We start from the raw sequence: 23,278 nt of genomic DNA, 5'->3' as shown, positions 1-23,278 counted from the left end.
TTGGACTAATAATATGTACATAATATGTACATAATGTGATCCCAAGTCTACTTCATCAAAGCAGAAACAATCAACCTCAAAAAGATGACAAAAATCGACTGGAGATGAGATTTTTCCAAAGATATCCAAAAGTGTGCCTAGAAAAAAATATTTCTCAGCCATAAATAGTATTGACAAATATTTTAAGGGAACATCTAGGGTTTGGAGGAAAGGCCTGAGAAGGCCATTCTGTAACTGGTATTAGCAACCTGGAAAATGAACCTCTAGAACTTTCTGAGGGATGACTGAAGAGCTGTGTGTCAGCCTCTTGAGAATACTCTCTCAGTAATTTGGGGAGGCAAGATGGACCGATGGTACTCTCCTGCCTCAAATCGCAAATTTACTGCATATCAAACTGGAACTCAAGTATGCACCCTTAGCATATAAATGTTAGGTATTGAGAGGCTTCACTATGTTGATGACTCTCCTCGTAATTTTCTTTCCTCCATATTGGGAGGTACATGGCATTTGCACACTCCAGGTGCGATTAGTAATTCAGCTCAGGGGAGAACTCAACCTGAAATCCAGCATTTCCTGGTGACATAAACTGGTGCTCTGACACTGCACTACCATACACAATAATAATCACTATGTACAAGCACAGCATGACTGTTGGATCTAATTTTTTCCACGCTAATAATATTTTAATTGCTTTTATTTACTAGTTGAACCTCTAGCTGCAATTTAATAAAACTAAACTACTCATAGTTCTTTAGATCATATTGTGCTCTGTAATACTGATCACTATAAATTAGATTTAAAAAGAACTTTAAAAACAGAAGCTAAGCACTGCGTTTATTTGAGAAAACCAGAAAAGTCTCAATCCTTGATTCAAAATGGATTCACTAATGCATGAGTTTTTGGAATGCACTGCCTGAAAGGGTGGTGGAAGCCGATTCGTTAACAGCTTTTAAGAGAGAAGTAGATAATTATTTGGGGAGGACAAGTTTGCAGGGCTATGGGGAGAGATAGGGGGAGTGGAATTGATTTGAATGGCTCTTTTCAAAGAGCCGGCACAGACATGATGGGCCGAATGGCCTCCTTCTGTGCGGTATAATTCTATGACATGCTGAATAAAATCCATTGTGAAACAGCTATAAGGAAATTGATAAAAACTGGTTTAATTTGAATAAACGGCCATTATTTCTGCTACAGTACAGATTCGATAGGAAAATGTAAAAAGCATCTTCAAATGAAACAGCTGAGCACACCCAGTTTCAATAAAACCTTACCTGTTTTTCATTAGCCTGAGCTCCCGTTTCCGTGTCGCCTCTTCTGCTAACTGTTGTGGACTGTGCAGCGTCCCTGGTGATGTTGCCATCACTACTCCCTGAGGTAGGGTAGTAGTTGGGGTTCGTATTTGGTAAGTTGGCATATCTCCAGTGGCAGCTACAGAGCAAATGGAATATAAATTAGAAGTATGTCTATAACATCTGTGAAATATAATGTGTGCGCCTACTTAAAAATTCATTTCATCTCCCAAGTTTTCATTCTTCCATCCCCACCACAACACATGTACCTGCAATCTTTCCTATTACTATTAATTGTTTTATGAGGGTACTTCACCCTTAGATTCCCTTCAATATCCAATGTTTCCCCCTCCTCTAGGTTATGCATTGTTTAAGACAACATATGCTAAGGATTCTTAATATCGTGTTGAGTGTGATGTTATTAGTTGTGAGAGGATGGTATAACCAAAAAGGGGTGAAGGAACAATGGGATTTAGGGATTCAGATTCACAGGACTCTAAAAGTAGCAGTGGAGACTGACAAAGCCAGAAAGAATGTAAACAACAACAAATTATATTGGTAAAGAGCCTTTCACTTCGGGAGGACATCCCAAGGCACTGGACAGTCAGACACTGGACTGTTCAACTGGATTAACTATGGAGATGATTCAAGATGAATAATTTACATTTATATGGACTATTCATATCAGGAGGATGTCTCAATGCACTTCACACAGCTGACTGGGAGCCCAAGATGGGAGAAGGAAGCTCAGAATTGTTGATAGAAAAATTAGGGGAGAGATAGGGAGAAATTTATTCTCTCAGAGGGTTGTTGGAAAATTAAGCGCCAATTGAGGCTGGATCAATAGAATTGTTCAAAAGGGTTAAGTACCTGAGCAGTGAAACATTAAGAGATAAAGGGAAGAGAGCAGGAAAGTGGGATTAATTAAAAAATGACACGAGAAAAACAGAAAACAGTTGACAGACATGGCAGACAAATGACCACTTACTGTGCAGAAAAATTCTATATAAACAGTGAATACCTAACTATTTTGCATCAGTTATATGCTCATGCTGCAACAGCTGCAAATAATTGTTAATTCACGTAAAACTGTATTGCATCATCCATTCAGTTATGACACATTTTGTTCATTTTCCTTAAAGGCCTTAAAACCATTGTTATCCAGATTTCAAAGGTAAAAACCGGCTTACATATGGCATCTGGTTGTAAATATAGCAGCTGTTTAATGAAGCATCGTGATTAATAGGATAGGAAGCAGCTGGACAAATATTAGGAATGAGGTAAATAATAGCTGCATGAAAACACACACTCTTTGACGAGCAAGGACGCAACAATGACGCAATAATACCACAAACTATTACATTCTATGAATCTATGTGATCTTTCAGATGTAAGTGCACAGTTTTAATATTTGATGCCATCTAGCCATCAAATTATACAGTCTGATGAATAATTATGGGACAAAACAACCAATTAAATAGAGGCTTTACTTGTGTGGGGTGAATACAATTTCAAACAAATGTACTGCTAAAAGTGTGAATTTCATTATGGCTGGATAGACTGCATACTAAAAATTAATACTTCTGCCATAAAATCCCATTCAATCAGTTTTGCTGAATGAACATTATCTATATTTCCGGCACCATGCATTTCATTAGTCTCCACTTTTTGAAATTATCAATGTGCTTTAATATCTTTCATAAAAATCTATAATAATCTTCCATAATAATGCATAATCCCATTCAAGAGGTAATGTTTCCTGACCATTTAAAGCACAAATGCCATTCTTAAACTAAAGCCTCATGAATGATTTTCCCTCAATGATGATATTACGTAACAAATCCAACAATTTGCATTTACAATTTGTATAAAACTTTGGTTAGCCCACATTTGGAGCACTGCTTCCAACTCTGGTCACCACATTATAGGAAGGATATAGTTGTTATGGAGGGAATACAGCAGAGGTTTACTAGGATGATACCAGGGCTGGCAGTTTACTGCTATCAGGATAGAACCAGGATAGGCCTTTTCACTGGAGAAGATACATTTAAGATGGGACCTGGGATCTCCCAAACAAGCAGACAGGACTTCGATTTAACATCTCATCCGAAGGATGGCACCTCTGACAATGCAACACACCCCAAACACTGGATGGAGTGTGACCTTAGACAATGCGATTCCAATTCCCAGCTTGGTGCTTGAACCCACAATCTTTTGACTCAGAGGCATGAGTGAGCCAGGCTAACCACAAATGGGCTTGGTACCACTTCTTGGAGAACGGAGGGATACATGAGTATAAGATAGCGACCAGAGGATTCAACAGAGAATTTAGGAGGAATTTCTTCATGCAGAGGGAATGTGGAACTCACTGCCCAAAGCAACATTAAAACAGATATCAGATGTATTTAGAAGGAAATTACATATATACATGAGGGAGAATGGAACAGAAGGGTATAGGAGGGAGCAAGGAGTGGATGGAGACTCGACACTGCCACAGATGGTTGCGACGACAAATGGCCTGTTTTCACGCTGTACAGTCTATCTACATCAGTGGTGGCCATCCCATGGCCCGCAGGCAAGTCCCGTGTTCAATTGGTAGTATGTTTCCAGGTTTCTCTTGATTGAATATTTTTAAATTAGGGCAACATGCAACCACGATAATAATATAATAAAACGGTGTAATAATCCCTTCAAAAATACAATCAAATAAAATAAAAACTTGGTCACTCAAGCCACTGTTTGTGGGACACTACTGTGCGTTACAGTCAATTCACTCTACAGTATATTCTGTGAAGCTCTTTGAGATGTCTCGAAAACGTGATAATATATCAAATACAAATATCAAAAAATCAAATATAAAATCAAATATCAAATGCAAAGATTATTATTAAGAAGATTTATTTTGTTGGCCAACCAAAAAGGCTTTGAAAGGGCACTGTAAATTATAGTACATTCAAGAGCACATTATTCTATTTATTATGCAGTTGTCTCTAAATAAGACTGGTTTGGAAAAGGATGGGAAGCCAAGTGTGATATACAACTCTCTTGAAGGAAATCTGTATACTGTGTTATTTGCTGTAGATTCTTCAACAAAATAGAAGTCTTTTTATTTGCACCAAAAAAGTTTGTTATGAGAGCTGAGTAAAATCGCTGTTTAAACATATGCATAAAGAGGGAAATAAGTGTCCTATTATATAATGTAATTTCATGGCACACGTGCATTTATAAATATGTTAAAGGAATTGCAGCTTAGAAAACTAAAATAGCGATACTGAAAAAGTAAATTCAAATTTCAGCTGATGCGGGTGAAAAAAGTGACATTCATTTTAACACTGCATATATGAAAGTCAGAAATTGATCTTAAAATTCTGGACTTTCATATGTGCGTTGAAATCAAATTTGCTGTATCTAACACACAGGTTCATAATGATTAGTCCCTTGTGTAATACAGCATTTCACCAAATCATAAGTAGGGTCTACAGTATTTTAGATAAAGAAGCAGAACCATTATGCAACTTACTGAAACTTGTGCCCACAGGCTAAGAATGGTGGTAGTACTGTTCTGAGAATTTTTCTCTCCCACTAATGGGAGCAACAGTTTAGAGACTGTTGTGTTATATTGACTCCCTCGGGTATGTATTTAAACAAAAAACTCTTACAGTTCTAGAACCATCTACATTTAACAATCACAATAGTTTTTATTTTCAAACATCTTGCCATTCCAAACTGTTCTGGTTGAGTGGCACTGTTTCAGTCTGAACAGTACACCGTTAAACACGTTTGAACATTTCCAACTCATTTTCAACACATCAGATCAAGGAATATTTTTTCCTGGACAAATAAACAAATTGAAATTTATAGCACCAAACTTTAAAATATCAATGAGATTAAGTAACACAGGTGATAATTATTTTTTATGAACTCAGTTGGGTGAGCTCATCATGTCATAAATACAGTGTTTCAGGTTAGGCACGTAAGCCATTGGCATTTTTGATCAGACTCGGTGGTAAATTCTTTAAATATAATAATGATAATAATAATAACAATCCTTGATATAGCACCTTACCAAATCAACAATCCTTGATATAGCGCCTTGATATAGCAGCTCTTATCAAAGAGCTTCACAAGATATACTGTAAAGTGGTTTGACTGTATTTTGTGGGCGAAACCCGACAGCCAATTGTGCACAGCAGTATCCCACTAAACAGGCATGGAATGAGTGACCAATTTTATATGGGGGATTGTTGGCCCGGACAGTGGAAGAAACTCCCTCCTCTCTTCTAATAGTACCATGGGATCTTACAGTTGAACCGGCAGAAGCAGCCTCAGTTTGACATCCGATCCGAAGGACATCCAAAAACTGAATAAATCAGTCCTTGTATCATCTCTATTCAACTTACCAACTGTACAAACTTTCAAATTTTTGTATTATAGGAAATTAATTTGTGGTTCAACAGCAAAGTGATGTTGAGGATATGATGAACACATCAGGTGGATGGTATAACAACAATTCACACAGCTGACTGGGAGTCCAAGCTAGGGGTGGGAGTGGGGGAGCGGAGGAGGGTGGGAAAAAGGTGACTGAAAGCACAGTTGGGTCGGTCTGAAGGCAGATTTACAAGGTGGTGATGGAAGGGGCGAAGTGGAGAGACTAAGGTATGGAGATCAGGGGGTAGAAAGACAGGGTGGAAGACATGAAGTGGGAAGGTATTCACTTAGTGGTGGGCGCGATTGGGACCTTGGTTTAATGTCCAATGCAAAGCATAGCACTTCCGATAACGTGACAATTCCTCTGTTACTGCATTGGAGTTCCGTAGTGCACTGGCTAGTGCGCTCCCTTCACAAGTGATTCCTGGGTGAGGCGAAACCTTAAGAAGCGTTCCTTATTCCACATGCCACTGTTGGTCTAACAGTAAGTAGGAATCCGGATGTTAGTAGATTGAAGGATTGCTTTCTGGGGGTAATAATCCCTCAAAAAAAAATGGTCATTCAATCCACGACTATTTGTGGTACCTTGGTGTGCACAATTGGCTGCCTCGTTTCACCCACAAAATAAATCTGAAGTGCTTTGAGACATCTCGATGACTTGAAAAAGTATCAAATGCAAGGATTATTATTAGCATCACTAAATCAAGTACGAGATTACTGGATTCATTACTGCCCTACAGATTCACGTGCTTCAACAAGGGAAAATACTAACAAAGAAAACAAAGTTGACATGATAATAAGCCTTGCATTTGAAATGGTTGGTATTTTATATAGTGCCTTATCAAGCCTTCTAGACATCTTGAAGCGCTTCACAGAATATATTGTAAAGTGAATTGACTGTATATTTTGTGGGCGAAACGCAGCTGTGTCCCACAACAGTTGTGGATTGAATGACCAAATTGTTATTTTAAAACCAATCGACTAACAACTGGGTTCCTGCTAGGTAGGTAAACAGAGGAGTGAGGAGTAAGCAAACTTGCCTGCTTGGGAATCAAACCCAGGACCTCTTGTTTGCGAGGCGAGTGCTCTAAGCCACAGGACTCCATAAAGCTTATTATGGAATGTCAGCCTTGACTGTGAGCACAAAGGAACATGTACCCACAACCTTCTGACCCAGAGGTCACTAATTAAGCCAAGCTGACACCTGTTACTGATGCACAAGAAAAAGACCCACTGAAAAAAAAAACATTCAGGCCAAAGATACCAGGGTGCTTCCTGCCTATATATATATATATGTTCCAAGGTGCTGGACAGTCAGGGATTTGGATCCTAGCTGGGGGATGGGGCTGGGGATCAGGGAGGGTGGAGGTCAGGAAGTATGGCCGAGGAGGGTCTTGAGAAGGGAGCAAGGCAAAAGGAATGTGGGATGGAGTTCCAAAGAGACTCCACTCCGTCCCACAAGCACAATATAGTAATTAATTTATGATTTTTTTGTAGAATAGATTTCAGTTCAGTTACATTCACCATATACATCTCCCTTCTTGCATCAGTCTCCAACTGGTCTAACCAGCTTTCAACCTCATGGTCAGAGTTGCGCACACTTTCCTTCACACACACACACATCAGATTTAGCACCAAATGGAAAATCTTACTGAAAGTATGAAATTTCATCCCTTTCATGTCATCCCCCAATATTCCAAACCGTATTAAAATATTCAAAGCCCTATTAGGATGAAAAAAACTGCAAAAGATAGTAAATTGTTCCTTCAGTTTCTATTTTTAGCCTTCCAAATATGATTAATTACTCTTTTTTTAAAAAACAATCCCCCAAATAAAATTGATTGGCTACCATAAAAACACAACCACTGCACTTTACAGTATAGTCTGTGAAACACTTTTGAGATGTGGAAGGCGCTATACCAAATGAAAGGATTATTATTATGTCGTTCCAATTTTAAACGTGCTGTATCAAATGAAAGTTTTATTCTGATTATTGTTACAAGATTGACTGTCTTCTCGTCTTTTCTGCATACAGTCACCCACTTCTCTGCCTTTACCATGCTGATACTGACTATCTATGTGTTGGAATATCTGCCCCCAAAAATTCTCCCCCACCTGAATGCTGTGGAGTGTGTTCAATTGATTCTTGAGGTCAGCAACTTTGTGCTTGAGCGATACAACCTTCTGAAACCCCATTCAGGTGAGTTCACCCGGAAAACATCTTCACACGCATTTTCACAATCAAAGTTCAGGGAAGGAAAGGAGATATCTAAACTTTTTGTGGCAATAAATATTTGCACAAAATTCTAATTAATGTGACAACTTGAGTGAAATAACTTTTACCCTCACCCACTGCCCCACTTATAAATAAATACTACATGCATTTGACAAAGCACCTTAATACATTTATCGCAATGCACTTCACACAGTGAAGCCCCTCACCCCATTATATTAATGTTAGTTCAACAGTGTTGTTGACTCTTATTTGTTCATAATGAAATGGAAGGAATTTAGTAGAGTCCTGTGGAGTCCTGTAGCTCAGTGGTTAGAGCACTCGCTTTGTAAGCGAGAGACCGGAGTTCAATTCCAGGCAGAGGGCGAAACCTTGGGCAAGTTTTCTTACTCCACACAGAGCCTAATAATAATCCCTCCAAAACCAAAAACAATAATAAATTGGTCATTTTCAATCTACGACTGTTTGTGGGACATTGCTGTGTGCAATTGGCTGCCGCGTTCGCCCACAAATATACAGTCAATTCACTTTACAGTGTGTTCTGTGAAGTGCTTTGGGATGTCCGCCCGACGTGAAAAGCGCTATATCAAATGCAAGGATTATTATTATTAAAGGTGGAAAAGTTGAGACATATTAGATTTTTCTTCAAATCTTCTTTTTGTGTTCCGGATGATTAAAATTCTGGACACAAGGTTATCTACTAACCAAACAATTATCCATCTCCTGTTTTTATTTACACTTTCTCAACCTGAAGTTACTTTAGGATCTGTGATTTATCCAGTTGTTGTTCATTAAAAATACAACTAAATAAATACACCCAACGAAAGATACTCATTTCAACTGATACCACAGCAACAAGAAAATAGAATATACCTTTTGATTGAACTCCAATGCCAATGTGTAGCTTGTTTTCTGCTTAATATTTACATTTCCCTATTAATACTCAATTCTGGAATCTAATAACGCCAGCTAGCTGAACACAAAGCACTGTGGAATCTACCAAATAGGATACACAGACACGGGGGACGAGCATATAAACAAAGCTTTGTTTAAAGCAACTGCTTAAAACGATTTACAGCACTCTGATGATTCACATCACATACAGAATTATTATCATAAAGTAAACAGTAACATTTATTCAATACCCTACACAAACTGGCAGGACAGAAACATTAATACAGAAATATACAGCCACACAAACTTCAAAACTCACAGAGTTTTCACTTTTTAAATAAACGGATTGATACAAAGCAAAGCCTCATTCTTTAATGTTTACTTTGCATCCAACTGAAAGAGTTCCATAGTGTTCTGGAATACCACCCATACACCATACAAAAATAACAAGTGGCATTTATATTTACTGTGTTCTTTTTATATCACTGTTCTTCACATTTGCAGGTATACTGAACAGGAAACTATTTCAATTACAACTCTGCTGCGTCACAATTTAAAATTTGTACATCTCAAGGAATAGTTAACATTTTACCTAATTAGAGATTTTAAAGTATTTTGTTTTTCATAAAAAAGACAATCTGACACATGAGAAAACTCATCAATATCCTTCAGGGTATCCAAATCAGTTACAATGCTGTCATCTTACCTGTTTCAATTCGTGTCACAGCTATGCTTACACGTTTGCTCTGCAAACTGCTGTCTGTCTCTGTCTACTACATTGAAATTTCCCAGTCATCACCATATGTGGGATTACAATAAAGAGCAATGACATCACAACGACATCACTAGCCTTTCCAAAGTCAATAACATGTTTCTCAATAGATCCTTCCTCTTGTAAAATTCAAAAAAAAATTTGCTATTGTAAATCTTGAATGTAACCATTTTTGTTGTAAAATTGTTTATTTTTTCAGATTAATAATGCATTGTCTGGTGAGCCACCTTGTTTTAAAAAGGTAAACATTAAAATGCTTTTCAGAATAAGCAAATACTTATAAGGAACTGGAACTATGATCAGTGATCTTTTTTAAAGAATTACATAGTAACTGTTGCCTCTCTGCAAGACTATATCTATACGTTTAACGGGTTCTATTCATTAACATTTTGCATAAATGTTAACTGTCATTATGTAAATGCAAGGACTTCAACACTTTTCTGCAGAGATGTATGCAATCAGCCAATTCTATGATATATTATATTTAGAGGCACAATGAAGACATACATAGAAATTTGATATCAAAACAGAAAATTCTGTAGAAAAGAGGAACAGGTCTACGCCACTGCAACCTGGTTTTCTAAATTACTTTTGGTCCCACATACAAAGGCCAGAAAATGAGAAAAAAGTCACAGAATTGATCTTTGTGGTTAGGTTGATCACAGTTCTGTGACTTTGCCGATCTCCCAGGTGATTCCCAGAAAGTGAACAACATTTTGACAAACAGCCAAACAAAAAAATGACTAGTTAAGTAAATAAAATGAACTATTCAGAATTCATACAAACATGAATTGCAAAACTAAAAATGTGTACACATTTTGATTACCTGATTTTCTTTTTTTATTTTTGTTGTTCTTTTTCTTCTAACTTTGCCCTTAACAACTATCCTCTCTTGAGGATGTACGGTTTTGTGACTATTTCACAGGGAGCAACAGCCCTCCAGTATTTCAGCCGAATAGCCATTTGTCCTGTGTACGTCACAGAGTTCTGGCGGGCTATTTTTACTTTGGGGGCCATCACAATAGACACAGAATTGGTCCTGGTCCATACTTAATTCAGCTCTCCACCTGTGTGCACATGAACATACTTCCTTCATTGATTATTTAATGGTGACAAACAAGAATAAAGGCCAATTTATTTTTCCTCCTCCTTCAGCAAAGAGATTGGTTATTACAGCACTTTTGCCCCCAAATGAGATCTTTTATCACACAGGGATTGAGTTGGAGATCTTCTTGATTTGTGTAGCTCAGTGCTATATCGTACAATGCATTTACCCACTTAGCCACCTGTTCCACATTGCTTTAATAACTTAACTGGCAATTGGACATTGACAATGAGAAGAAGCAAGTATAAAAGTATTCTGGGAAAGTGACTGGGCAGATTGTGGAAGAGTATGTTTTAAATAAAGGAAATAGTGAATCTAAACTGTGTTTTGGATTTACAAACATTAAATGGTGACAGAAGTGAAAATGGAACCTGGAGTGAAATGGACTATGAGATTGAATATGGATTGAAAAGCAAAATGCTGGGAGAAACAAAATTGAATGCTGTTCCAAGATATGTGCAGATACCAAGACCATTGAAGTTGGTTGGAAATTTAAGGCACAATTGATAATAGTTTGAAAGAAACTTTAAAATGTTTGGATTAGCAGCAAATATAATGTCTGATTTTTTTTTAATGTGGCAGGTGAGGAAGCAAGGGAATATTTTATGACCTAGAAAGGGAGATGGACATGCCAGAGAATGAGATGATGACTATTATGATGGAAAGATGCTGTGGTCAAAAAATGTGATAATTGAGCGAATTAAGTTTGGAAGAGAAAGCAGGGACCACAGAATCATTCAATCAGTACTTTGCGATACTGAGATCCCTAAGTAAAAATGGCAATTATGGAACATTAAGAGAGGAAATGATACAGGACCAGATTGTAGTTGGTATAAAAGATAGTAGATTAAGAGTAAAGCTTTGGGAAAAAAAGGGTATCTGACTTTAGAATCGGCAATGAAGAAAAGGATGACAACAATAAATATGAGAGACAGAGAAAACAGAAATGGAAATAGATGAACTTGCCAACTGACAAAGTTGGAATGATACAGATGAAGAGTACAGCATGCAGAGAACAAACAGGCCAAGAGGGAGGCCAACCAGAATGGACAAATGTGGCAAATGCGGATTAGAACATCCTACGAGAAGATGTCCTGCAGAAGAAAAAGAATGCTATCAATGCAAAAAATATGGGCACGATGCAGGAAGAGAAAGAAGAACATGTAGAGATATAGCGCAGGAGAAAAGTCAAACAGAAAGAAGAGTACAATAGGCCAAATATCCCGAGGAGAAACAGAATTGGGCAAAATAAATCAAGGGAATGTGAAAGGAGAGAGCTCAGAAATAGAATCCAGAAAAAGTGAACAAGAGGAGCGCAAATTTGAAGCAGTGGAACTCATAAAGAGAGTACACACAAGAGATAAAGAAAAAAAAATGAGTGGAGGGTATCTATGGTGCAAGGAAATCAGACACAAATTAGTGCAAATTAGATACAGGCCAGTGTAATGGCATAGGAAGAATATATAAAATTGGGAGAACCAAATAAGGAAAAAAATGGAGAAGGGAAAAGGTAAACTAATGGCATAACAAAGCAAAAATTGAAACAGTGGCATAGTAGAGATAGAAATGATCTACAAAGGGAGGTGATATTGATTAAAATTCTACATTGTAAAAATAAAAGCTGATACTTTTTTAGGACTGGAAGATATAATAAAAAATCTTAAAGAATTGCAAAAAGTGAAAGAGTAAAGTGAACCAAGCAAAACAGAATAGTAGGAAAATATAAACAGGTATTCAGGTATAAACAGGTACAAAGAATAAAGCTGTATGGTTTTGGAGGAAAAACTTAAAATCAAAAGGTTGGATAAAAGGAAAAAATTTGGAGAAAGAACCCCAGATCATATTGGGTAAAAGATGAAAAAGGAAAGAGATAAATATATTATGATATATATATATGCAAGCAAGTATAAAGGATTTTGGGGAAAGTGACTGGGCAGATTGTGGAAGAAAGTGTAAGGTTTAAATAAAGTAACTAGTGAATTGAAACTGTATTTTGGATCAACAAACTTTACATCACCAACATATGCAAGGTATATGAAGAAAATCTATATTAAAAAAATGTTGATTATACTTTAAGTACTCGCACACAACTTTGTCCACATACAATTTACAGCTCTCCAGTCTACAATTGTTTACTCCATTTTTGGAACAGTGGACAGAGAGGCTGACTATGTAGCAGCAGAGACTTTCCATCTCTTGCTTTTTTATTATCACAGTCAACTATCCTATGTCAGAGACCTATTAATTTTATTGTACCAAATTTCATACAAGCAGATATTCTCACCTGTAGCTCCAATCTCCTTAACTTCCTGAGCCTATCCTTCAGACTAACTGAACCTGTGTGTGCCTACGTGTCGGATTCAATCCCCAGCTGTCCTTTCTACCCTACAGCACCTGGTCCCTGACCAGGACCCCTATCCTCCACCTCTGTCACATTGCCCATCTCCGACCATACCTCACATCTAATGCAGCCTTATCCATTTATTCATCACCTCCCGCCTCAATTGTTGCAGTTCCTCTGCTCAGCTGCCTCCTTTGCTCAGCTGGCTCTGCCTCCTGCACGTTCAGTGTCCCCTCCGCTCCACTATTTGTGGCCGTGTTTTCAGTCGCTTTGCCCCAAAACTATGGAATTTTCTTCCTCAATCCCTCCACCTTTCCTCTTGTATTCAGATCACACCTGAAGACCTTCCTCTTATGCCAGTGATCACCTTCACCCCCACCCCGGCTTGCTGTCAAGCTCCACCACTTAATCATTCGGGGACACTACGCCAAGTGAAGGGCGCTGTATAAATGCAAGTTGTTTTTTTATTCATCTGAATTACAGTAGAAGCCCATTATAACACTATTATAATAATCCTTACAATTGATTTAGCTACATCTAATAGATTTTATGATCTTCATCAAGATGTCTCAAAGTGCTTCACAGGATTTTATTGTAAAGTGTAGTGACTGTGTACTTGTAACTGAACACAACAGTCAATTTGCACACACCAGTATTCTACAAACCATAATACAGTGAATGACTCATTTTATTTGGAGGATTATCGGCCAGGACACCTGGGGAAACTCCCTCATCTTTTTCAAACTGTGCCATGTGGTCTTTCACTTCTACCTGAACAAGCAGACAAAACCTTGGTTTAACATCTCATGCGAAGGACGGCACCTCCAAAATTACAGCACTACCCCAGTACTGCCACTGGGGAAGTGGTGATCCTGATGGGTTAGTTGACAATGAACAAGCAAACAGGATGCTGAGCTACATTTCCAAAACAGTGACATTCAAATTCCCAGATATTATTCTAAGCTGTATGGTGCTCTGGCTAGTCGTGTGCCTCTGTAATCAAAGCAAACAAAATTAGCAGGCAGCTATGAGCATCCATAGTAGAGCATCCATGCTATTGGGGAGGAGCTACAAGAGTCCCAAAGGAAGTCTATTCTTTTGACAGAGCCCAAAGTTTCAGACTTGCTTTAAAACAGATCTGAAGCTGTTCAACCACAGAGAAATGAGAAACCCATATTGAAAGAATTACTATTTTTAATTATCAGCATGTGATAGATGCCATTATGTTAAATTATACAACAAACATGACAAAATATTAATCATTCCAAACTAAAACTAAATCCTCCATAAACCATAATATTTTCAATTACTTTGCTTTCAGCGTCTTGGGATGTCCTCCCGACGTGAAAGGCGCGAAACAAATGTAATGCTTTTTCATCATTCAATTGATATGAACCATACCAAATATTAATACAATGCAGTCTTATTATAACAGTGTTTGGGATCCATAAAATCCCACATCACGAACAACAAAATTTCATTTATAGAGCGCCTTTCACGTCGGGAGGATGTCCCAAAGCACTGAATAATCAGGTGTCAGGGCCCGAGCATGGGGGAGGGGTGGTGTAGGGGTGAGGGAAGGCAGAGAGGTGGGATGTAGACCAAAGCCACAGTTGAAGAAAAGGGTCTTGAAGGAGGCAAGGGAGGAAGCGAGGCGAAGGGACCCATGAATGGTGCGTGAGAGTACATGAGCTGCAGAATTTTGGATGATCTACAGCTTGTGAAGGGAAGAGTTGGGAAGACCAATGATGGGGGAGTTCCTGTATCGTGCCTTGGTGTGACAAATGCGTGAGTGCGGGAGGAGAGGCGGTAGAGGAGGATTGAGTGGTCCACAGTGTCAAAAGCAGCGGAGAGGACGAGGAGGCAGAGGGAGCCCTGGTCATACATGGTCAGGATGTCATTTGTAAACTTGACTAGAGCAGTTTCCGTGCTGTGGGCAGCACAGAAACCCGATTGGAGGGGTTCATGGAGGGAGTGAGAGGAGAGGAAAGAGCGAAGCTGGGAGGCAACGGCTCTCTCAAGGACCTTGGATAGGAAGGGGAGATTTGAGATGGGCCGGTAGCTGTGATGGGTCAAGGGAAGGTTTCTTCAAGGTGGGGGTGATAGTGGCTGTTTTGAGGGGGGAAGGAACAGTGCCAGATGACAGAGGTTAATGATGTCGGCGAGTAGTGGGGCAAGGAAGTGGAGCTGGGATTTAAGGACGGGGGTGGGGATGGGGTCGAGGGAGCAGGTGGTGAGCTTCATGGAGGTTACGGTGGTGAAGACAGAAGAGGGGGTGACAGGTTCAAAGGTGTGGAAGGAGGGATGGGTAATTGTCGGATGGGTAATTGTGTGGTGTAGGGGTAGGGAGGGGGTGGAAGTTGGGAGGGCAGTGGCAGCTGAGCGGATTCCCTCAATTTTGGACTCGGAAGTTCAGCATTTTCTCACAGTGAAAGTCAGAGGAAAGAATCTGCGAGGCATGTCGGGGAGGGCGGAGGAGCTGGTTGATGGTGGAGAACAGGAGCCTAGGGTTGCCCTTCGCCTCCAGGATTAACTTGGAATTGAAGAATAATTTGGCCAAGTAATACAGTAAACCTCACATAACTCGTTTAAGTTAGGGCCAAACATTTAATGACTCATACAAAGAAATTTTATGTTGGGAAAATTACCAGTTTCAGTCACAAACTCCAGAACTGCAATTAATTTAGTTTTTTTTGAGTTGCATATTTTCATTGTTTACTATAAGATAGCAAAAATATAATTGCAAAAAAGAGCGGGCCTGGGTGTTTCTATAAAACCATAGCATTGTCTTGAGATAGGAACGCTACAACAAAATAAGAAAAGCCTACTTTAGAGATTAGAGGATTAACCTGGAATAGAAGGATGATTTGGCTGAGGCAAGCGCGGAGCTGTAGGTCTTGATGAGGTCCAGCCAGATGTGGCGGTGGACCATTAGGACAGATTTAAGCCAAGTGCGTTTGGCAGACTGCACCTGGCCCTTAAGGGAGCGGCGGTGGCTGGTGAACCAGGGTGAGGATCGGGAATAGGAGGCAGTTCGGGAGGTGAGGGGGACAAGGGCATCGAGTGTGGTGGAGAAGAGTGAGTGCAGTGAGTGGGTTGATACGAGAGGTGGGCCAGAGGGGAAGGAGTTCAGAGAACTCCAGGGCAGCGCGAGGGATTGCGGGGAGATCTTCTTCCACGGGCGGTAGAAGATGATGGTAGGTTTGGAGGCAGTGGGGAGAGGGATATGGGAGTTGAGGGAGATGAAATGGTGGTCAGAGTGGGCCTTGTCAGCGATGGTGACATCTGAGACGCTGAGGCCCCGGGTGATCACCAGGTTGAGCGGGTGACCGTGGACATGGGTAGCAGAGTGGATGTCAAGGGAGAGGTTAAGAGAGGAGAAGTCTGAGGAGGTGGAGGTCTGAGGAGGTGGATCACTTTATGTGATAGCAAGGTTTTACTGCACATATACTCTGCCAGTTGAGTCGCTTCCTGTGCACTGGCTGGCTCCCATGCTAAAAGACAAAATGGCCAAATTCCAGTTGATCAGGTCACAACTAAGTTTATTTCTTCTTTTCTGCACATGCAGAGCAGAAACTGAGGTTGAAGAAAACCTTATGACCCAGAAGTCAACTATTTTGTCTCTTAATGTGATGACTGTCTGGCACCCAGGAAGCGAGTGAGCCAGTTGTGTGCATATGGATGGGGATTGTATGTCAGTGGTGTCCACAGGGAAACTACATTAAACAAATTTGCACTGTACTGAAGCACAATGTTTGAATGCTCTGCTTTTGGCTAAAGTAAAATCAGAAATACTCTACTTAATTCAGAAATGGCTATGACGCAATATCCCTATGATTGGACAACCTGCCAACATCCAACATAAGGGGGCTGCACAGACACTAGAGGCACTGCAAAGGAGAGAAATGAGGGGGATCCACAGTTTTAGAGGAATAAGCCATGAACAACGATCGAACAAGCTAGAGCTCTTCAGTCTTGAATAGAGATTTCTCAGAGGGGACTTCATAGAGGTTTATATGATTTTAAACTGGATTGAGAAAGTAAATTCAGCACAATACTTTCAACTACAAAGCAGAACAAGATTTTACAGGTTTAGGGTTGGACCATTATAGTACAGACACCAAGAAGTATTTCTTTACCCAGAGGGAATTGACGACTGCGAAACGTCATCAGGAAAAATAGTTGAGGCCAGGGCACTGGAATCATTCAAAAAACAGCTTGGGGGCTAGTCATGAGAAGATGGTAACATGGATACTCTGGAAAGATAAGACTAAATGCCCGAAAGGGCCTTCATCATCTGACCCTTGCGTGTGCTCTGCTGTCTAAGATTACACATGAAGAATGACCACCTGATGAGGTACTAAGGGGACTGAACATGCAAATCCATGTTCCAATATTTAGCAGTTTCTTTGAAGGGGAAAGATATTTCCTTTGATATTAACATAGAGCTATGTTTAAGATATACAAATACAATTCTTAACTTTCAATGTATGAGCAAATACAGACCAATACTAACTCAAGTTACTAATAGTGAAACTGAAAACATATAGTATAAAATCATTACTAGGAGAAACTGGATTGCAAAGATAAGTTCAAGTCTCCCACTTAAGAATACAAATGTTTGTGGGACTCAATCTACGACTGTTTGCGGGACACTGCTGTGCCTGCCGCGTTTGCTTTGAAACGCCTCAATGATGTGGTAAGGAGGAATATGAAATGCAAGGATTATCATTAAATGCTTCAGTACTGTAGATCCTGGGCTGACTTCACAATTAAATTAATGATGGCTCTAGATAATTTCTACAGAAAATCTGATCATATTTAAATAGCATTTCATTTAGAACTATTTTTTGTTAGCCATAAAACAATTTGTGTTTCATTCGCGTGCGTATCCTCTCTTGATGGAAAATTTCAACAAAAACTTTTATTTCTTAAATACTTGATTTTAAATCCCCTGCCTTCAATATTGTTTTTTTCATACCTTGCACAACAACTTGGCTGCCTGGAACAAAGAACTGTTGTGTGCCGTCACTCGATTGTGCAGCATATTGCACAATGGTGGCCCCCGGCTGTGGCGTTCCAGCATTTGTCATTGTAAGAGTCTGTAGTCCCTGGACACCGTCAGCCCCTGGATTTGCAATCTGGATCGTTCCGCCTTGGGCAATTGCAACTAAAGAGTGAAAAAAGAATAATTTTCACAAATTCCAGACAAGGTACAGAATTTTTAAATGTTTTTAAACTTGCCTAAATGATCGATTTATAGTAACAAAATGTAAACAGTCCCCTTACAAAATGTAAGGAACTGACCTATCTGTTAGCATAAATAGGCATGGTTACAGACTTTTTGTGGGAGCTTACATTCCTTACATTTTTCCTTACCATGTGATGCAAGTATAAGATAGCAATTAGGGGGAATCTAAAAGAGAATTAAGAGGCATTATTTCATGCTTCATACTTCAGGCAGTGAGAATGTAGAACTCAATGCCTTAAGTGTCGGTTGCATCAGATAGTATAGATGTATTGAAGGGGAAGCTAGATGTACACGAGGAAGTAAACAGAAAGGCATGGGAGGAAGTATGGAGAGGGTGGAAACTCATGTGGCGTATAGATGCCAGTATGGATTAGTTGGGTCGAATGGCCTATTTCCGTGCAATAAATTCTATATAAAACTATGTGTACCAAAGTGGTTTCTTCATTACCTTTGCAGTAAAAAAAATCCCTGCAGGACACCACTTGCCAGTACCTCAGTTTTAAATGCAAATAATATTAAAACAACAATGTCTTTCTGTTAATGAACAGCTGAAACTAAGGCTGTGTATCATGTGACAAGGACTATGGGAAGAGAGTGGGGAGTGGAATTGAATAGCTCTTTTCAAAGAGCCGGCACAGACACGATGAGGCAAATGGCCTCCTTCTGTGCTGTAAAATTCTATGCTTCTGTTAGGGAATTTGATTGAATGACCATTTGTGCAGAAGGGGGAAATGAAGCAAGCAATAGATTATCAATAGATAAATTTGAAGGAAAGAAAAAAATCTTGTGATACATACTGTATTGACCAGTACTTGTCTGGTAGATAGATGTCGGTACTGCCATTGTTGTGATAGCAGCGGTTGCTCCCTCTTCTTCAGATTTTTCTTCATCAATCTTTGGAACACCAGGTGCATCCGAAGATAATTCATTTAGGATTTTTCTGAAACAACAATGAAGTACAATCAATCAAATTTGCTGAAGAAAATAGGTTATATTTAATAGTTTACTACAATTTTTTTTGACAATAAAAGATCTTAACAATGCCTATTTACAAGATCTGTCTAAAGATATTTTTATGTGCATATTCACAGAAGTTATTTTTGGTCAGCTGGGTGTCTGACACTCAGAAACCCATCGTCAACCTTGGGTTTGATGATGGGTCAACCTTGACATCTTGTTTGACCCTCAACTATCCTTTCTACCCCACATCTGTGGCATGACCCTCTCTGCCTTCCCAGACCTCCGCCACATCGCCTGGCTCCACCACTGTCTCACAACGCAGGCCGGCGAAACCCTCTTACACGCATTCATAACATCCAGGCTTGTCTATGCAAACTCCTTGCTTATCGGCCTCCCCAACTCCTCCCTCCATAGGCTGCAGATCATCCAGAACTCTGCAGCCCGTGTCCTCTACCGCACCGGGCTCCATGACCCCATCACCCCCATACTCACCCGACTCCACTGGCTTCCTATCACACAGGATCATAGTTCAAGATCCTGGTCCTCACCTTCAAAGCCCTCCATAGTCTTGCTCCCCTCTACCTCTGCGACCTCCTAACCCCCTACCATCCTGTTCGCTCCCTCTGTGAGCTATGGCCTGCTTCACATCCCCCACTTTGTCCCGCCCCCATCATTGGTGGGTGGTCCTTCTGCCACTCTGCCCCCACCCTCTGGAGCTCTATCCCGCTATCCCTCCACCTCACCCCTTCCCTCCTTTAAGACCCTCCTCTTCGACTGTGCTTTCGATTACCCTGCTTCACCCCCGACCTCCACAATCCCGACCCCCAGCTCGGGTCCGAAACACTGACAGTCCAGAGCCTTGAGATGTCTTCCAACGTGAAAGGCGCTATACAAATGTAATTTTGTTGATGTCGTCATGCTCTTAAGAGTATCCAAACCAGGGTTCCACATATGCCACATACCCATATCATGTACAAATGAACATTTCCTTTGTCTGGAATAGTGTGTGCATTCTCTCTCTAAAGGTATGCACCCGGTTTACTCAATCCCAAAGTATTAGACACAGGTTGGCAAGAGCCAAAGCATCATGGATCCCAGTGTGCATTGGGAAATTGTTGGAATTTAACCAACTAAAACTACCTAGCTTACCATTGCAAGCACTGTCTGACAAGTTTTTTTTGTCGCTTGTCCAGTGGCCTGTTTCATGTTCTCTGCCTGATCGAGCCCACATGGTGGGCAAGTTTTCAGCCATTCTGCCCTCTTCCCCGCAATTCCATTCTGGAGTTCTTCTTCCTCATCTACCCCTCCTCTCACCACGCACACTTTAAAGTAGTCTTAAGATCTATCTTTCACAGATCGATCGTGTTTCCCATGTACATAAATGAATTGCACTTGGATGTAGGTAGCATGGTGTTAAGGATAGATGCAAAAAAGCCAAGAAACAAATTAGGCAGGAATATGAATGGTTTTAAGTAGAAATCATATTTGATCTCGCTCACGGGAATTTATGAAAAATATGTTTATTGTAAACAACTGTGCAATTGTGAGCTGCAGTTTGGAATTCATTAGAAGTATGTTTCCAAAATCCATGTAGCAATCTATTCAAATGGTGGTCCTTAAGATAGCTAAGGCTAAATTGAGATTTTAAAAGGACAATAACTAAAAAAGATTTTTTTAAAAGAAATCAAGTAACGAGTGAAGAAGTGAAAGATAGAATAGAAGCAACAACTCTGATGAGTCTAGGTTTAAGGCCAATGTTAGAAAGCTTTGCATGTGGTTACCTGTGATTCATCCACAGATTACTGAAAGACAGGTTTCCAATCTCAACCTGCCACCTGGTGGTATTGCTGAACTGATGCTAGTCACTTTTCTCAATGGAAGTTTGAGAGAACATACACATTAGACACGTCTTCTCTGATGTGTCTCCTACAAGTTGGCTACAACAACAAATTTACATTTATATAGCGCTTTTCATGTCAAGAGGATATCACAAGATGAGAGTTTAAGAATAGACACAAATTACCAATTACATGGCATGGGTTCATAGGGGACTGCAAATTAATAATTTAAATTAGTTCCTACTTTCTATAGTCTTGTAATCAACCAAAAAAAACGCAACCTGAAGCTGACGTTTAGATTGAAGCTCTTCACAGAATCTACTGTAAAGTGATTTGACTGCATTTAACAAGAAGGGTGAAAGGAGAATCAAAGGTCAAACATTTCAATTTTACATAGCCTAAGTGAAGACTCTGAAAGACCAAACCACAGTGGAAATTTTTTAGTCTGTTTAAAAAACAGAAAATAATCAACAAACAGAACAATCAAGAGCAGCCTGGGGATGCAATTCCCTGTACCACTTCAAGCCTCCAACTTTGTATACCCGTATAGTTCCCTCTTGAAACCCAGAAAGAGCCTCTCCCACCTTACTTGGAAGGGCATTCCACACGATTATTTTTTTTCCTTTTGTACATTTTTTTTACAAAACGGACAGATGGGGAACTGTGGGCCTGATCCTAAAGTGCCTGAAGTTGGAAGGGCATTTCAAGTAAGGTGTTAGAAGGAGCAACTCTGTGTGGGGGGAAAAAAATCTTCTGAACTCTCCTTTCACACTTGTTAAATGCAGTCATATCACTTTACAGTATATTCTGTGAAGAGCTTCAATCTAAACATCAGCTTCAGGTTTCGTTAACACACGATTAATTTTTTTTTTCTTTCGTACTTTTTATTACAAAACGGACAGATGGGGAACTGTGGGCCTGATCCTACAGTGCCTAACGTCAGACACTCTCTTACTGTGTGTAGGGGTCATAGCTACAGAATGGAGTGGTCAGCAAAATAGCCACCTCCGTCTCCCCTTCCAGTACGCTCTCAAGAATCAAAGCAAGAGATGTCTCTGCTCTTCAATACAGCTTTATAAAATAATAATAATAATTTGGTCACTCAATCCACCCACAACTGTTTGTGGGATACTGCTGTGAGCAATTGACTGCTGCGCTTTGTCCACAAAATATAGTCAATTCACTTTACAGTATATCCCGTGAAGCGTTTTGAGAAAGCTCGAAGATGTGATAAGGCGCTGTTAGCAAATGCAAAGATTATTATTATCTTAAATCGATGGCCTCCAATCACAGACTCCCCTGCCAGTGGAAATAATTTCTCCCTAATCAACTTGTCAAAACGCATTATAATTTTGTACAGCCTCTCAATCTTCTCTGCTCCAACGAAAACAATCCCATCTTCAATTCTAATTTCTTCTTCAATTATGCAAAGGATGTGTGTCAGCCTAGCTCAGTTGGTAGCACTCTCACCTTGAATCAGAAGGTTGTGGGTTTAAGCCCCAACATCAAGAAACTCATAAAATCTAAGCTGATATTCCAATGCAGTGCTGTCAAAGTTGCCATCCTTCGTATGAGACGAAACGTAGGTCTCATCTGCCTGTTCAGTTGGATGTTAAAGATCTCATGCCACTACTCAAAAAGAAAAGGGAGCTTCTCCCGGTGTCCTGGCTAACAATCCCCCAAATAAACTTTGTCACTTATTTCAACAATAACAAATCAAAATTACATTTGTACAGCACGTTTCACGTTGGGAGGAGGTCCCAAGGTGCTGGGACAATAACAACTTGCATTTATGTAGCACCCTTCACGTGGGGTAGTGTCCCGGAGTATTTAATTTCATGGCTGTTTGTTGAGGCATTGCTGTGTGGAATCAAGCTACTGTGTTTCACCTACAAATATCGTTATGCCACTTCACAATAAATCCTATGAAGCGCCATAAAATATCCACTTGGTGTGCAAGGTGCTCTCCCAAATGCAAGGATTATTTATTTTCCTAGTTACTAAATATGCCATTGTTGGAAAAAATCACCTCCATAATTTTTCACATGAGTAAATGAGATACAAAATACAACAACAACAAGATTCCATTTATAGAGCGCCTTTCACGTCAGGAGGACGTCCCAAGGCGCTGTACAGTTGGGTCAGGACCCGAGCAGGAGGGAAGTGG

The 23,278-nt window shown here is 39.8% G+C and overlaps 1 protein-coding gene across 4 annotated transcripts in view; it reads right to left on the bottom strand.

Annotated features, from left to right (window-relative positions):
• Positions 1-23,278, bottom strand: part of LOC103178641 (cAMP-responsive element modulator) — a 56,553-nt gene that overhangs the window by 6,785 nt on the left and 26,490 nt on the right. For all 4 annotated transcript variants that reach the window (XM_007893488.1, XM_007893487.2, XM_007893489.1 and 1 more), the window contains exons 5-7: positions 19,111-19,253; positions 18,044-18,232; positions 1,272-1,428 (exon numbers count right to left, since the gene is read on the bottom strand). In XM_007893488.1, the coding sequence (XP_007891679.1) occupies positions 1,272-1,428; positions 18,044-18,232; positions 19,111-19,253 (489 nt within the window). The remainder of the gene's footprint in view (positions 1-1,271; positions 1,429-18,043; positions 18,233-19,110; positions 19,254-23,278) is intronic.

Source organism: Callorhinchus milii, unplaced genomic scaffold, assembly GCF_018977255.1.
Source record: "Callorhinchus milii isolate IMCB2004 unplaced genomic scaffold, IMCB_Cmil_1.0 Scaffold2, whole genome shotgun sequence".
Lineage (NCBI taxonomy): Eukaryota > Metazoa > Chordata > Chondrichthyes > Chimaeriformes > Callorhinchidae > Callorhinchus > Callorhinchus milii.
This window is presented reverse-complemented; position numbering and strand designations above follow the sequence as displayed.